General features: G+C 38.6%; 2 protein-coding genes across 3 annotated transcripts in view; one reads left to right on the top strand and one right to left on the bottom strand.

The window, feature by feature from the left end:
• LOC124306284 (DNA mismatch repair protein Mlh1) overlaps positions 1 to 14,538 on the bottom strand; it is a 31,438-nt gene extending 16,900 nt beyond the window's left edge. The window contains exons 1-10 of one of the 2 annotated variants that reach the window (XM_046766811.1): positions 14,337 to 14,538; positions 14,197 to 14,260; positions 13,902 to 14,101; positions 13,396 to 13,624; positions 13,059 to 13,260; positions 11,621 to 12,731; positions 10,950 to 11,013; positions 10,662 to 10,860; positions 10,456 to 10,583; positions 5,518 to 5,685 (exon numbers count right to left, since the gene is read on the bottom strand). In XM_046766811.1, coding sequence (XP_046622767.1) covers positions 5,581 to 5,685; positions 10,456 to 10,583; positions 10,662 to 10,860; positions 10,950 to 11,013; positions 11,621 to 12,731; positions 13,059 to 13,260; positions 13,396 to 13,624; positions 13,902 to 14,101; positions 14,197 to 14,260; positions 14,337 to 14,449 — 2,415 coding nt within the window. In that variant the 5' untranslated portion in view covers positions 14,450 to 14,538 and the 3' untranslated portion in view covers positions 5,518 to 5,580. Of the gene's footprint in view, positions 1 to 5,517; positions 5,686 to 9,446; positions 10,584 to 10,661; positions 10,861 to 10,949; positions 11,014 to 11,620; positions 12,732 to 13,058; positions 13,261 to 13,395; positions 13,625 to 13,901; positions 14,102 to 14,196; positions 14,261 to 14,336 lie in introns of those variants that run through there. The other variant, XM_046766810.1, reaches the window with a different exon arrangement.
• Positions 6,221 to 9,654, top strand: LOC124306289 (grpE protein homolog 1, mitochondrial). Its single transcript, XM_046766818.1, has 4 exons — positions 6,221 to 6,380; positions 7,899 to 8,346; positions 8,613 to 8,696; positions 8,883 to 9,654. The coding sequence occupies exons 1-4, from the start codon at positions 6,292 to 6,294 to the stop codon at positions 8,988 to 8,990; spliced, it is 729 nt and encodes a 242-aa protein (XP_046622774.1). The 5' UTR covers positions 6,221 to 6,291; the 3' UTR covers positions 8,991 to 9,654.
• Positions 14,539 to 16,071: the final 1,533 nt, after the last annotated feature.

Below are 16,071 nucleotides of genomic sequence, written 5' to 3' on the forward strand. Positions count from 1 at the left end.
GTATACATACACACACACACGCACACACATATGTATCTATATGCACATGTATATAACGGTGCCGAGTGCAGTCGTACATACGTAGTGTATGGGGCATTCCGTGCCAACTCAGTAAACGGTTGACCGTGACATTTTTTAATTTCACCAATGATTTTTTCTACCTTAATACGACCGTTGAAAAATGGCCAAAAAAATTGTCAACATTTATTTTTAATCACTTGTCTTTACTCTGTGAGTTTTTAGACCCATCTCAAAAACACTCATATCGGTTTTGATGGTATGAATACAGAAAAAACGAGGTCCTACTCTGAATCTTGCGTGAAAATGTTTAATTTCGGAAACCAAATGTTCTTTTTTTGTTTCATAATAACCAATCGGGGTGTTTTTCAGATGGGTTTAAAAAATCGTGGGGTAAAGCAGAGTGATTAAAAAATTTCGAAAATCGTTTTGGAAGCTTTTCGGGGATCGTACTAACGTAGGAAAAATCCTTAGTGTAATTGCAAAAAGGCGTGGTCAACCGTTTACTGAATTGGCGTGGAATGCCCCATATATATATATATATATATTTTCTCTGAAACTTCCGGCTTCTTTCCCCATCGCAACTTCTTTTTCTTCACCGATTCAGCGGTAAGCCCCAACCTTTACCTTAAATGGACGATAAAGATAAATGGAAACTCGATATTTTCACCGGCACCACATAACATCCCCTCATTGTTCCCTCGATGATGCGGATTACAAAGGCTGGCTCTGCAATTGGCAAAAGTAAAACGATACACAGTAAAAATAAGGGTGAAAAGCCCGCGCTTTTCTCGGTTTTAGAACAGCACATACTTACAATTTTTCTGACTAAAGTAACTATAATTTCAAAATGGATTGAGCAGATATTTTCCCGTCGAATCGCAACGACACGGTTTTATTAATATTCGTCATTGACTGCACGGTGTAGGCAAACCTACCGTGATTATTCTGTACCAGTAAACGAAACGAATACACTTCTATACTTACACATATAAGGGTTCGTGAGATTTTGGTAATATAATTTTGCTCCCGACAGCGGAGCTTAAAGCTCGACGCCTTTTCACCCTCAACCCAAGGGCTCCTTTTATCTTTTTCATTTTAAAATTCACCTCACCCCCGGCGAGGGATAGAAGTCGAATATTTTTCAGATCCGTATAACGTACAACTGTAGAGCGAGACGGTAATGCCCATAAATTTATCGACGTTAACGCGAAGGAAAGTCTCTTGGATCGCTCTCAGACTTATCCGGGGGGTGAAAACGGCCCAAGGAAATTCTCCAGCACCGACAAGTTGTCCAGAGTTGCGGAAGTTCCGAACTAATATCACTGGACGCCATTCCGCCACCGCAATCCCTCCGTGTCCCGTGCCTTTGCACTTCACCTCGATACACCAAATGCCACGTAGCTGTGGTGGTAGAGGCAGCAGCAACCCTCAACGGCGACTAAGGGAGACCCCTCAATCTACGCGGCACGACATTTGTTAGGTGGCGCAATATTGTCGACTCAACTCTTCGGTCTCCCTCGACAACTTATCCGTTCCCTCGTCGTTACTCTCATTCTTCATCCCCATTTCACCTCCTTCACAGTTTCTTTCTTTTTTCTCTTTTTCTTTTCTTTTCTCTTCTTTTTTTTTCTTCTCATGCCTTTACATATACCTACTCCCGTTTTATAGGCATTAGATGGTATCCTGGTACTATTCGAAAATGTAAATCATTTTTTATCGTTTGAACAGAAATGATTGACGAGTCGTTATTAAGGATGTTCTTACATCTCGTGTACTTTTCAATTCGTACGGAATGACTTTCGAAATTTGAATGGTACTTGCTAGTATCATCTTTGATTTGGTGTATTCTTTGAACAATTCATTCTTGGATCTGGATATTTTAAGTGACGTAATAAAGTATTTAAGAGGTGATGAACAACTGTTGTAATTTAGTTTTAAACGCGTGAGCTAGATTTAAACTGACACTATTTTGAGTGAAGAAACTCATTGAAGTTTTTGCAGATATGCCGGTTGATCTTCACCCCGTGGTTGCAAACGTTACGAAAAAATAATCATGTCACTATGAATCATAAACGATACGAAAAAGGAAAATTTTCTTCAACTCTAAGACTGTGAAATTTTTTTCGCTTATAAATATTCTTGGAACGAAAATGAAAGGAACTAGATCAATTACTGTCTTATAAATGATATGAGTAAGTGAGCATTTAATAATCATTTCCTTCCCAAAAACATGCTTATAACTTTTTTTTCGATCTTTCGAGTGATGTTAAACAAAAATTATCTTCAATACCTTCATTTGTGTTAATTTGAAATAGAGTACAGAGTGAAATTTAATCATCCGAAGCATCACTGTCAGAAGCAGTCGAGCAGGAATGTAGGAATTGAACCCCAAACTCGACTAGAACCGGCGTCCCCACGATTACCGAACTGGACTTATCTCGGAAACGGCTGTTCATCCGGAGTTTCTGCTTTAAGCAATTGAAGTTTGAGTCATGGCCGACGCGCGAAATAAATTTGATCTAAATCGGTGAGTGACAGATCGCGGCCTCTGTCGCAAGCGCAAAAATTTCGGCGAAAAAAAAATTCAGCATAGCTGGAGGAATGCAGTCTGATCAAAATGGTATAACAACCGGGTAGCTTTAGATATTGGGAGGGTTACGTAAGCCGGAGGTTTCCGGATAGGGGAGACACGATACATGTGGAATAGATGGTTTCTGATTTGACCTAAAAGCTGAAATGAAATACTAGCATGAAGAACGGCATAGTGAAATATGATTTTATCTTGCGAGGGAGTAAAGGATGGAGAAACATGGAGGGGAAAAAAGGAAAGTTCGACTTGGCCTCCCTCTGCACGCACGTAACTTAACTGATGACGAGAGAATGAGGAGAAGTTATAGGATAGTCAGCCTGTTTCGGAGGGACTTAACGATCCTCGCGGAGAGATAACTTGGCCCGGGTTTCTTACCCCCGCGTCTTGACGACGCCTCGTGTATCTACAGATGGCTACATCGAGCAATTAGGGGCTGCTTCGTCGGTCCTGCGCGTTACTCCGTAGCTGCGTGGTGTACGAACCTCCTCAGGCGACAAGCTGTAGTTTGGATCTAGGTGCTCCCCTGTCGTTGACACCCGGTCGGACTATAATTTTCCCCCGCCTCTCCTCCCCTCTCCGCTCCTCATCCTGCAATCGGATGATGTATACTCACCCTATATTCCCCCGCAGCTACCCCCTCGGGTGGCGTCTCTTGGTTACCGAACAGTCGCCGAGACGGCGCTTGAGACAACGCTTTAGCGATTAGGGCGGCTCTCAAGCGCTGACGTACGTATGTGAATTAAACACACACGCGGCACTCGACGGGCAATATCATTTTGTATCGTAATTAATTGCGAATTGAATAGCTGTTTTTGGTCGAAGGAAATATATCAAACGATTCTTTGCAGAGAAAATACCATGACGTTACGTATATAGGTACGTCAATATTGCGTATATTTTAAACCGTCAGGATGAAGTTCGTCAGCTTAAAATTTTTTTCCGTATTTTTTGTTATGGAATAGACAATGCCTGTGATAGCTATCACAATGAGAGAAATTTTTAGTTCCGGTTACCGCTCAGACCTTAATTATTTTAATTTTTTACCACAATCCAAAAATATAGGTATAGGTTTACATACCAAACATCAATGTTTCACTCGCGAAACATTGAATTGATCCTTTGAACAATATGAATATTTTTTGTGTCAATTATTCTGCCACGAAAATTGAGATAAGCTCAATAAAGATTCAGAACGTCACACAGCGTCATTTGTGGGTTACGAGCGAAACCGGTGGATACGTGTACTTAGAATTTAGTGTTTTGATAAGTCCTGTAGAGAGTTACGTATATAGCACGTTTGAGTATACGAAACAGCGGGTAAAGGGCTGAGACAATTTCCTGAGCTTTGTCGGCGTAGAGAATCCCGGTGAGGAAATGAAGCAGAAAGGATCGAGGGGCCGGTTAATTTTCATCCGGGACACGTAGCGGCGGGTATTATTCTAATTTTAATCACTTTCTGGGAGCTGTTGAAAAAGTTTAACACCATCTCGTTAATTAACAAGCCTCCGCAGAGCGGGACCCGCTACTTGGCTAATTTCATTCAGCAGACAATGGAAGTTAAACCGGTCACGTATATATGGGGAGGTGGAAAAGTAGAATTTAAACAATAAGCATTTATTATTTGGGAAGGGTTCGTGCAGCCTACGACTGTCGAGTCTTCGCCCTAGTTCGATCCTTTGTCAACGTCAACAAGCAATTTTTAACACCGAAATTCGAGGAGTACGGACAAACGACAATACAGACGATGATAACGAAAACAAAAAAGGCAGGAAAAGAGACGAGGACTGACAATGAGTCGACGAGTCAAAAGGTCTGATCCCTGAAACCTGGGCGTTGCAACCCTTGCCAAGGGTCGGAAATACTGCGGGATCAAGGGAGGTGGGCAATTGCCTCGTTAACGTTCCGATACAAAGGATAATTACGTTACGTATCGGCCGGATAACGTCTGGGGAGTGGTAGATAATCGGGATCTCGATTTCAGAGCGATACCTACGTGCCACTTCCGGTTGTTCAAGCTGTGGAATATCGACTCGGAAAGCTTCTCGGCAGAGTGGTTAAGAGAAGAAAACAAATGGATACGTTATACGGAAGGACGGCAAGTGATCGCGAGTATAATTCTCAAGTCGACTAAAAATTACATTCTTGTGTTTTAGCAGATACATGACTTTGAATCTGGGGCGAAACTAGTTTTATACTCTTCGATCACTTTTTTTTTAGCATTTGCAACAATCCCATCATCCAACGGTATGTTAATATTTTATCAAAATTTGGCCTCATAAACCAATTATGCATTGAGGAAAGAAATTTTTGATTGAGAAACGAAGTTATTACTCGAACACACTTCAATGATCTCAAATAGATTTAGATGTTAATTGTACTTGCGGTACGATATCTGCGTTTGATATTAGATAAAATCTCGTCCAATTTTCCGTTCTTTTGGTATAAACTCACGTTCATTTGTTTAACATGTTGCGACGTACCCCACATGAAACTGGGGGGAGGGGGGGGGGGGGGGGACTTCCAATTGTTTAAGTCTGATTCTTGTCTAGGGTTTTCGATTTTAGTAAAAAAAAAAAAAAAAAGATTCTCCACTACCAAACGTAACTCCATCTTGCTTTTTCTTTTTGATTCACTGCAGGTATTAATCGATCTGTAAATCTCTGTGGGTTCATGCGCGTTGGTTTCGGTACACGGTATAAATAGTGTTACGTCGCTAAGCCATTTATACTATAACATTTTTTAAAGTTGTTACAAAATGTTTCTCAATGATCGATTGTTCTATTTGAAGGTAACCAAAGCAGCCTATTTTCAATACCGAAGGCGTTCAATTAACCAACAATAGTGATTCTCATATAATTTTTGAGTTCCTATATTATCTAAAGAAATTATAATATTCAGTGTTTTACCTGTAACTTCTGCCATCGATATGTTCAATCATCATCCACATTGTCAATTTGCGTAGGATCCATTTAGCGCACAGCATGAGGGCAACGACGAATACAAATATCGTTCCACACACTTCGAATAGCACACACCGTGAAATGAATACTTTTCACTTGACGAATGTTGAGAATCTGGAATCAATCAATGGTCGTTTTGATCAGTTTAATATTGGAATTCAGATCTTCCAAAATACTATGTTATAAAGTGACGCCTGTTTTAACCGATTAAAATCACGTGATACAGGGGGCACATTTTCGATTCAAACAAATGAATTATTCATCAGAAAAAAATAACTAAATCCTGCTGATAATATGCAATATGAATTATGTTAAAATCGTGGAATATTTACTTTAAATCTAGTAATCAATGAGTCTAATGAATATTTCGGTTGATCTCCAGCACGCAACGATACATTCGAACAACTGAATAACGATGAGTGGTAAGCGGCCGTTGTGCACGGTCGGTAACGCAGATCCTTAGAGTCTCTCTAGTATCTACGGTTAGGTGGCATCATCGAGTACCTACATCGACGAATGGTAGAATACTACCGCAGTCAACCGCATGGCCAAGTATTCCATCCAATGATGATTAGATGGCGTTATTAAACACAAGATGAGAACGTCGCGGCTCTCGGCCAATCCATCGTCGCATGAAACAGTCTGAACCCGGCACGTTGGGTTGTACGAGGTTAATATTTCGTCATCCTGGGTGCGTTTAGGCAAAAACTCACGAGTATCATGGCAACATTCGGCTTTCCAGCTACGGTGAGACTCGGGAGAAGGGCAATAGAGAATTTCTATCAACTTGGCAAAATCGCAAGCCTAAGGTACTGGACACCTTGTATTTAAATGAACTGAAACTATCATTCGCGACCACATAACGTGCGATCACTCCGTCGTCTCTGATAAGAGGTTAGAAGTATTAGGTAATGGGATCGTAACGGACTCTATGCCGATAAATTTCAACGTCATTTCTTTATCGAAGCCTTGTAGAAACATAATTGTTGCACGATTATTACCGCTGTTTCGATGAACCGTGTCTCTTCGTTTTATTGTTAATTTTTTGTGCATGGAACAAAAAATTTTTGTGCATGGTCAAAGTGCGCGCGATAGTTATCGGATTTTTGTTCTTCCGATCATTGTCTTAAGTATACCGATATGGAATTGTTTCGGTAAATTAACGGTTGATCATTAATAGACTGATACTCGAGAAAATTTATATTGAATCTACGTTGGATTGCTACTGCGTTTTATTAAACAGGAGCGATCCACCTGACGGCCGTTTCTCGAACTATTCAATCGAAGATGATTCGGTGTCGATGCGTGCATGCGCTCCTGACCCGAAATAATTCAGAGCGCAATTTATTTGCCGAAGGCGTTTAAAGAGATTATGAAAATCAGAAAATCGTACGCCGATCGACTGGCTCAAAATATCGTACATATATTTTATTTAACAAAAATTCAAAATGAAACATGTCTAAGAAAATAAGCAAATGTTATCACAAATTATGTTTTCATAAATTATGATTAATATAAATCGACACGCACAGCTAGCTATCGAACGAAATTTGTTTACTCTCCACTAAGAGTATTTTAAATTATGAAAAACTTTTCTGCTATTTAGGCTACATATGGAATTTTACGAGATTTGGTTTCCAATTGCACCACTTCAAAAAAAAAAAGAACAAAAAAAAGAACGATATAATCGTGTAATCTATTAATTTGTACCGATTCAATCGAGTCGTGTTCGATAGTTTTTTTTGGATTCGATTAATCGATGCATCAATTATTTTTAGTTTAGTGCAGGCCATCGCTACAGTCTTCACTTGACTTTTTGCATTGTAATTTCTCTGATTTTAATTGCTGCTTAGAGATGGCGCTGTTTTCTCATGAGAAATGCAACCTCGTTTTAAGTTTTCAAAATAACCAACAGAGGCGCTCCATCAAGAAATGAAATAAAATACTTTTAAATAAGTTGATATATTCTTGTTTTTTTTTTTTCAATCAATTTCAAATGATTCAGTGAAATTATAATATTTATTCATAAAATACTCATGTAATCATTGACTTTAAAATCAATGCCTAATTAGGAAGCAATATTTGATTAGAAATCTATGTTATTCTTCTGGATTTTACTGGGTAAATTTCATCTTTTACTATATTGCTATGATTACATTTGACAACAATGGCCACAGAAATTTAATTTTTGTAAATATTGAATCGGACCCAATACAATAGTATTCGCTTGATCATTCAAGAGGATTTGTATGAATTTTAAGGCATGATAAAATGATTCTATTTATGGAGTACTTTATTTATTGCTTTGTTGCTTCTTTTATTCACAGGCCAGCATTGCTCGGTTCCACAGCATTCCAAAGGAAACAGTCTTACAGTATGGCAACAGAGGAGAGAAAGGCGGAGGGTGGAAGTGGAAACGCAGCGCAAGCTGCAGCCGAAGTAGGTACAGAAATGTCAGAAAATGAGAAGAAGTTGAAGTTTGAGTTGGAAGCATTGAATAAAGACCTCACCGAGTATAAGGACAGGTCGATTGAGTTTGAAAATAAATACAAAAGGGCATTAGCCGATGGTGAGAATCTGAGAGTGAGGTTGACGAAACAAATTCACGACGCTAAGCAGTTTGGTATACAAGAATTCTGCAAGGACCTACTCGAGGTTGCTGACATTCTAAACAAAGCAACAGAAAGTGTGCCAAAGGATGAAATCAGCGAAAGAAATCCCCACCTGAAAAGCCTCTATGAAGGATTATCGATGACTGAAGCACAACTACAGAAGGTGCGTTATTGAAAAATATTCGTTTGTAAATCAGATCATATCTGTTCATTTGTCATCTCCTTGTCATTTTTATTGAAATCCATGAAATCTTATCCATTATAGATCTCCTCAATACATGGACTAGAAAAAAATCGTTTCATAAACCTACCATCGTCATTAAATCTACTCAACGAAAAATTCAACCTAAATCAACTCGAGATATTATTTTTATTCAGTCTTCGACTTCTTTTCGTTCTAAAAAAAATCTGGCATCTTTCTCATTCCAGGTTTTCTCGAAACATGGACTAGTGTCTTTGAATCCACTCAATGAGAAATTCGACCCAAATCAACACGAGGCGTTATTTCAACAGGTGAATGAAGGCACTTTTTATTGTTATTATAAATTTGTTTCCCGGTTTTTTTTTTTTTTAATTTTTTATCCATCAAAATTTTAGGGTTTGAAATTGTTTAATTGGAAAAGACTGAATTCTTTGTTCTGATTTGTTTATAGATACTTTTTTCTTCATTGAATTTTTGTTTGGATCTTTCTTTTACAGGAAGTTGAAGGTAAGGCGCCAGGAACCATTGTCGTGGTATCAAAAGTTGGGTACAAATTACACGAGCGTATTGTACGGCCGGCATTAGTTGGAGTAGCTAAAGCGTAGAACTATGCCACACGATATGTTAAAGTTTAAAGACATCCATCTTTGCACATCAGCAAAAGTTATAAATTACACTGAACACTTCATATGATACACAAAAATCACTACTTTACTGCAGTTATATTACAGTACGTAATACGCGACTGAACTGTCGCTTCAAGTAAAGTATTGCGCAGACTATTGTTATTATCATTATTAACAACTAGTCATGAGTTGATGAATATTCTTCATTTAATAATTTATGTGGTTTATATTTGTTAAAAAAAGAAGGAAAGAATAATAAAAAAAAAAAAGAAGAAATAAAAATTCCGACGTACGTGCGAGATATTTTATAACTTTTCGACCGTAGGCGCTACGAAGTTGAAGTTTACCTTGCCTAGATATTCCTTTTAATTTTAGTACGTATGTAGTTTCAAGTGAGTTGAATACGTTATGATTTTATTTTTTTTTGTCTCAAGAGTGTTTTGTATTAGGTCTAGTCGCTTAGAACGAAGCTCTAAAGCTGCATAGAAATAATTTTCTTGTTCTATCGAATTTGTCTAATAAAAATTCTCTTCTTATCATCTTTGTTTCCTAATTACTGTCAGGAATGAATTGGAAATGTTCAACTACTGTAAAATATTCTGTGTACTGCATTCAATAGAGACGAGTGATTAGTGATGTATAACTAATTTAAATATATTTTATTTTTTTCGTCACACTCCCATCCGTTACTACCGCGTATTCCTCGTGTAAGAGCAGCAGTTTCTAAACCCTTCGTGTATTCAATTCTCAGGAATTAGTTTCAAACTGCTCTCTGCAGTTTCAGAAAAAAGGGAAATATTGTTATTCAGTTTTGAGTTCTGTTTATTCTCCCTTCGGTAAAAATGCATGTTTCAAAATAATGAGAATTCATTGTTTTAAATGGGCTCCAGAATTAATGGTGCCTGTCTCAGACAATAGATTACCAAGAAATGAATAATACGGAACAGAAAACTTGAATCAGAGATGAATTTGATTTGATTTTCAAATAAATTACCATTATTTTATATACGATGCTGTACTAACTAGTTTTAAATATACTGAGGTATTAGACATTATCACAAAATATAGGTGATATTAAAATCCCTGTACGTAACCAGGTACAAAAACGGTGTAATGTTTAAAAAAAAAAAAAAAAAATTAAAAAACAGTATAAAGTGAATTAAAACACAATAAAGCGAAACGCACAATTAACTTTGAAATAGTTGCCTAGTTAACCGTGTATGCGAAAATGATCATGTTATTTGTATCTCAATAGATGTAAAATACTACTTCGCGAAAATCAGCACCTTTCAAAGACTCTATACAAATCGGGCAGCCTTGCTATTTGCAAGATAGTGGAATCGTGGGCGAAGTGTTTTGGCGGTAGGAGGCTGTTTTTTATGGCAGGGTATAAGATATGCTCCGTGACGTTTTGCCACTCCGGATTTTCATTATTTCGACTTACATAGCTGAAGTACTTGGCCGTTTCTCTGCATATTCCATCGAAACAAGATTGTTCCGCGGTCCAGTCGACTTCCGTCGCCAAACGCAACACGTACAATGGCATTCCAGCCTTGCTTGGAAAGTACTTGTCTGGAATGGAGGATTCAGATATTACTTACTGGACTTTCTTTTTTCAGGTGAATTAAATGATCTAGTCATTAAACTGACCCAGCAGTATAGGCAGGGACTTCAACATCCCCTTTTTGTCAATTATAATCGAAAAGTACTCGTTCATCATATCTGCCTTTTCCAGCAATAATTCTTTCACGCTATTCGCCAATTCCTCTTTCTCGCCGTCTTCTTCTGTCCACCCGGCTTCCTCGGTTTCGAGTCCTAGCATAGCGAGGTCGGACAGTGAGACGGGCTCCTGCAAAATTTAGGATTACACGATTTTTCAAAGTTATTCATTCATTAAGTCATTTTTTTTAAAAATTCTATCACTTGCGTAGTACTTACCGAGAATTGCATAACACCGTAATTCTCAAAGTCGTACAGCATTATTTCGTAGAAAAGTTCTTCCCTTGAATAGAATTTAGTAGATAAGAAATATTTTCACAGATTTCATATTAAAGAAAAATTTTAATAATTTGTAACCTCACGAAGAGGATCAAACATTTCTTTAGTCCAATACCTGGGTTTGAACAAAAAAACTGAAACTTGTGTTGTTTAGTGGTTTTATCTTCCACCATACTTTGGGATACACTCGGAAAAGAATTAATGTTACTTTACCTAACGAAGACGCAAATTTTTCGATGATTAGAAGATCTGTGAGAATTACCTGTCCTTTTCTTATAAAAGAAGGTTTCCCGAATAATAAATCCAACATTTTGACTTTGTTTTCGTTCCTATTTCATTTTTAACTAGTTCTTTATACTGATTTTGCCTTGAATTGCATCAGGTTATAATCTAACGAGATAAAAGAAAATAGTTGGCGTCACGCACGGAATTACAAGTTGTCCACGTTTCCGATTAGTGAACAGATGAGTTCTTATCATTTACTTTGTGAAACATATATAGAATATAAATTTATAGCTCCTTAAGATATCACAGTTTTGGGATGAAAACCCTGATTTACAGAGTCACATTGTTCAACAATAGGAACTCGTAAAATTTTCAATTATACTTACAATAACTTCGGGGTGTTGCATATGTACAGATTGAGTCCGCTCTGTATGAGGGCAAAAGTTTCGTCAACGCAGCCAACAAAAATCATATTCGACAATATGTCCCTCAGCCCTTCGTGGTAGTTGTCTTCGACATTTTTCCGAAGTTTCAACACGCTCGTGAGCTTCACCTCTCGCCTTGTCGCATTTACCGAGTAAGATTTGAACTCTGGTCTCTTCGGCTTGCTGCCGGACGTTGTTTCAGCCGTTGCATTTTTACTCGGCGACGTGATTTGCGAATCAGTCTTCTTCGTTTTGGAACCGTCATGTCGATCAGCTAAATCCTGGCTACTTCCTGGCTCGACGATTGTCTTTACGTAATCTATGTTATCCCGATTACCCAGGTACTGAAAAACCCTCTTAAGTGCCTCATCGGTGGTAGAATCGCCGCCACTGACGGCTTTTTCAACCTCGTCATTTTCGATCTCCGAGACGTCCTGAGCTTTTGTGTTACCGTCGAGGGGCGCGTAACTGGTTGAAGGTTTAGCAAGATTTTCAACTTGCGTAGAGGTTTGATGCGGTAAGCAATCCTCTAACAAACTGTCGAAAAAACTCGATTCGTTGGGGGCCTTTTCCGCAGCATATTTCGTCGGATTTAATCGCTTCGGTTGTCCGTCTTCCTTACTTTCCGTAACAATCGTGCTTTTTACCTCCTTGGATTCATTGAGCGATTGGTTGGCGCTGGATGTGTTGACTGTGAAATTGAACTTCTCCAGTTTTTGATCGGAGGAATCTGTTCTGATCATTTGGTAAGCGTGGACTGGCTTTTCTTTGTTCCCGGCATTGCTGTACTCTGGAATTACTTCTTCCAGCGCTTGTTTCGTAATGTCAACTTGAGGCAATCTCGCTTGGGCGTAAAAAGTTCGCGATGCGTTGTTCCCGAGCAGTTGTGCGTCCACGGCGTCTTTCACTTTTCCTATTATAGCCTCTTCATGGAGAAAACGAACCTCGTGCTTCGTAGGATGCACGTTCACGTCGATATTAGCCGGATTTATCTCAAGAGATATGTAGCACCAGGGGTGGGCCTTTCTCGGCAAATAAACCGAGTAGAGATCCTCTAACATTTTTTTTATTGCTGTAAAATGGTTCAATACTTTTGCAATGGTTTTTTATTTCCGGAGAAACGATACAAAATTCCTGATGTTGATAAATTCATCCCAGGCATATTGATTAAACGTTCAGTTAAATAAAAATAAAAACAAGAAAACAACGAATCCTGAGTCACTGTAACAATAGTTTCATTTACAGATGAAAAAGTTAACTGGGAATATGGATTCCCGATTTAGGCGTTTTTATTTCCATGACCGAGTTTCCACAACTGCATATTGATTATGGAATGTCAATATGACTGTGAGATCAAATCATATCGATGTAATTGAGTTAGGTAGCATAATAATCTTACGGGTAGATTCGACAAGCCTGTTGTTGATGAACAACAGAAGTGTAAAGTTTTTGTTTGAGTAATTCGCGTTCGTTACTAGACCGCATAGTTTGAATTTGTACGTATCGTCGGTGTGCTCGACCTCCAGCAACTCCCTCGCCACAGCAACACCGAATATCGTTTGGATATTGGCAACCTTTGTAGAATTGTGCTGAGTTCGTACCTAAATTTAATATCGATTAACCAACGCGCAGAGCAAATTGATGAGCTAGATAGTATAGGGCCGCCTATATAATCCATATTGAACAAGATTTTATACAGATTCACCTCTGATGACTTAATTAAGTTGTTTGCTCACCTGAGGAACGATGTCTCCATGTTTTCTCAGAACAAAACCAACGTTAGAATTATGAATTGCATATTTATTCACGACTTCTGTTATCCTGGAAAGCTCCTCGGCTGGACTTTTCAATGCTCTCCGTCTAGTAGGGACGTTGTAAAACAGATTTTCGATCAATATTGTCGTACCTTGGCTACCAGCGCAAGGTTTTGGAGGTGCTTTCAATTTACTGTCTATGTACGAGGCCCTGAAAAACGTACCGTGCGTCAGAAGAGAGATTATGTTTAGTCAGGTTTATTTGAGAATAAATTCCACCGTATCAAATATTTTTCTATTATCTATTACTTTGATGAGGGTACACTTGCAGAGAATTGTGTTTCAGGATGAAACAAGACGTGGGGAAATGGGAAATAATTAGTTAAACTGAACTAAAAAGCGCTTGTGTAAAATCAAGTTCCCGCCACTAAAAAAATTATCTTATCAACGGTGTTTGTTTGGTAGGTAAAACAGAGATTTCGTCTTACTTGTACGCACAGGGGTCGTCGGCGACTTTCGTTGTGATCGTCAGCTGAGCTACGTGACTGATACTGGCAAGAGCTTCACCCCTGAAGCCAAAGGTGGCGATTGATTTGAGGTCTTCGAATTGCTGTAGTTTGCTGGTAGTAAATCGTTCGCAGACAATGTCCATGTCCTCTTTCCTGATCCCCGTTCCATTGTCCTGAATCTAGGCACAAACGAATTGTAAGTGAATGGATGAGAGTGTGTAGGTTACACCGGCACTTTATCGCGCGTGGTAATGACTATTTCCACACAATTTACCTGAAGTATTTTCAACCCGCCTTCTTTGACTGTGACTTGAATACTGCTGGCCTTGGCGTCGAGGCTAAAAACAAAAGAAAACTGTGATTTAAATTCGTTTGTTTACCGCGCGCTCAGTGAGATTCGACTGGCGTCCTAACCTGTTTTCGATCAGTTCTTTCAGAGCGTTTGCTGGTCGCTGAATAACTTCCCCGGCGGCTATTCTGTTCACCACAGTTTCATCTAGCTTTCTTATTTTAGCCGGCCTGCTCATTGTTACTAATTAAATTATTTGATTATGTTTTGTTGGAACGTATATTCTGCCGGTGACAGATCGTAGCACCCACCGTCCATGCTTGGATACTTCCGTGTTTCTCGCCTTCTCTAATAAATGGCGCTGCCGATTAAACCGAGCAGTAGCGCCACCTGATGATAACTTTTCGAACTATACTTCTACCGCAAATTAAGCTTCTTGATTGGGAGCGAAATTATACTTGTAACTCATGAATCCGTCGACAAATCCCATTCATTTGTGCGGTTATAAATACGGCAATTTATTAACACATAAATATTTGTAATTTCATCCGTAATATCAAATTGGATGATTAATTATTTTATATAAATATCATATTCATACTGAATTTAATGGTCTGTTTCCAAAAAAAAGTCCTTCAATGGCTTTCATATTTTTTTTTTTTTTTTCTTCACCTTCAAAATTCGAATTCATATGTGCATGATATTCATGAATTAAATCGTGAACCAAATAATGTTCTACAATACGAATTAATCGAGTTCTGAGTTAGAAAAAAAATGTCCAACCTATCATGTGCAAATTGTTCATTTATTGGTCTCCTGTTTTTCACCAGTCAGCTTTCGAGTATCCATAACTTTTCAAAAGTGAATAATGTACAATTCCTTCGTAATTTCACCTAGCATGTAAGAATAGAGAATTTATATCATTGACGATTTTGATATACTCCGATTTGTCGTACAAGTACCCAATTCAATAAAAAAAAAGCTGCGAATAATGTTAAAACAGCCCGCGTTGTGAAAGAAATTTTATGTCGATTATGGCAAACGTGTTGTGCCAATATATTTTACTCTGGCTAAAATTGTCAGAAGACTACTTTGTGAAAACACTGTTGCACTAGTAATATGTTTAGCACATTCGTCAATATTCTCTCTGTGTACTTTGGTATAATCATTGTTCAACTCGTAAATCGAGAAACCTTACAAAACTCAGGAATACATGTATATAAGTCGTATCGAAGTTACGTCAAAGAGGCATGGTGTTCAAGACTGGTGCTTCTTCGTCCTCCACATCGTTCCAGGTCCCTGCCGAGCGCCAGAGGGTAATAATGTCCGGTTTTTCCCTAAGCCTGTAACCAAGTTGCAAAATAATCATCCTCACATTTGGCTGCGTTCATACTGGATATGGTCCTAACGTGTGGGTACTCTGACGATGAACTTCCGGTCGCCTGAGTCTTGAAGCTTGCGCCAAGTTTTTCTCTCTTCCATCGCTAGCAGGATTCGCAGGTTGTAACCAACGCTTTGAACGGTCGACGATCCGGTCCCGCTTCATCATCTCTCGCAAGTTTGCTGGCTACTGTCACGAAAATATGCGAAAATCGAAAAAAAATAAAAATTATAACTCGAAAAAAAAAAAAAAAGTTGATTTGCGGAAATTAAATAATGTCTTTCAGTTCCGTGATTGACGACTGACACTGAGAATGATAGCAAGTCAAGAGTGAATTTCACGCAAAATGCAAACACGCATACGCTCGATTACACAATACAAGAGTTGTGTAGTAAGGGATCACTTGCCAGGCGTATTTCTTCTTCTGCAGCTGGTATTTCCGGCTCTTTGGTTACCGTCAGAGTTTTTTCAGCGTTTTC

The sequence above is a fragment of the Neodiprion virginianus genome, chromosome 5, assembly GCF_021901495.1.
Source record: "Neodiprion virginianus isolate iyNeoVirg1 chromosome 5, iyNeoVirg1.1, whole genome shotgun sequence".
Classification (NCBI taxonomy): Eukaryota; Metazoa; Arthropoda; class Insecta; order Hymenoptera; family Diprionidae; genus Neodiprion; species Neodiprion virginianus.

Excerpts from the sequence above, each read along its gene's own strand:
- LOC124306289 (XM_046766818.1), top strand. The coding sequence starts at position 6,292 with ATGGCAACATTCGGCTTTCCAGCTACGGTGAGACTCGGGAGAAGGGCA. Across the intron at positions 6,381-7,898 it reads GGCAAAATCGCAAGCCTAAG|GCCAGCATTGCTCGGTTCCA; the intron begins GTACTGGACACC and ends TTTTATTCACAG. Across the intron at positions 8,697-8,882 it reads ACGAGGCGTTATTTCAACAG|GAAGTTGAAGGTAAGGCGCC; the intron begins GTGAATGAAGGC and ends TTTCTTTTACAG.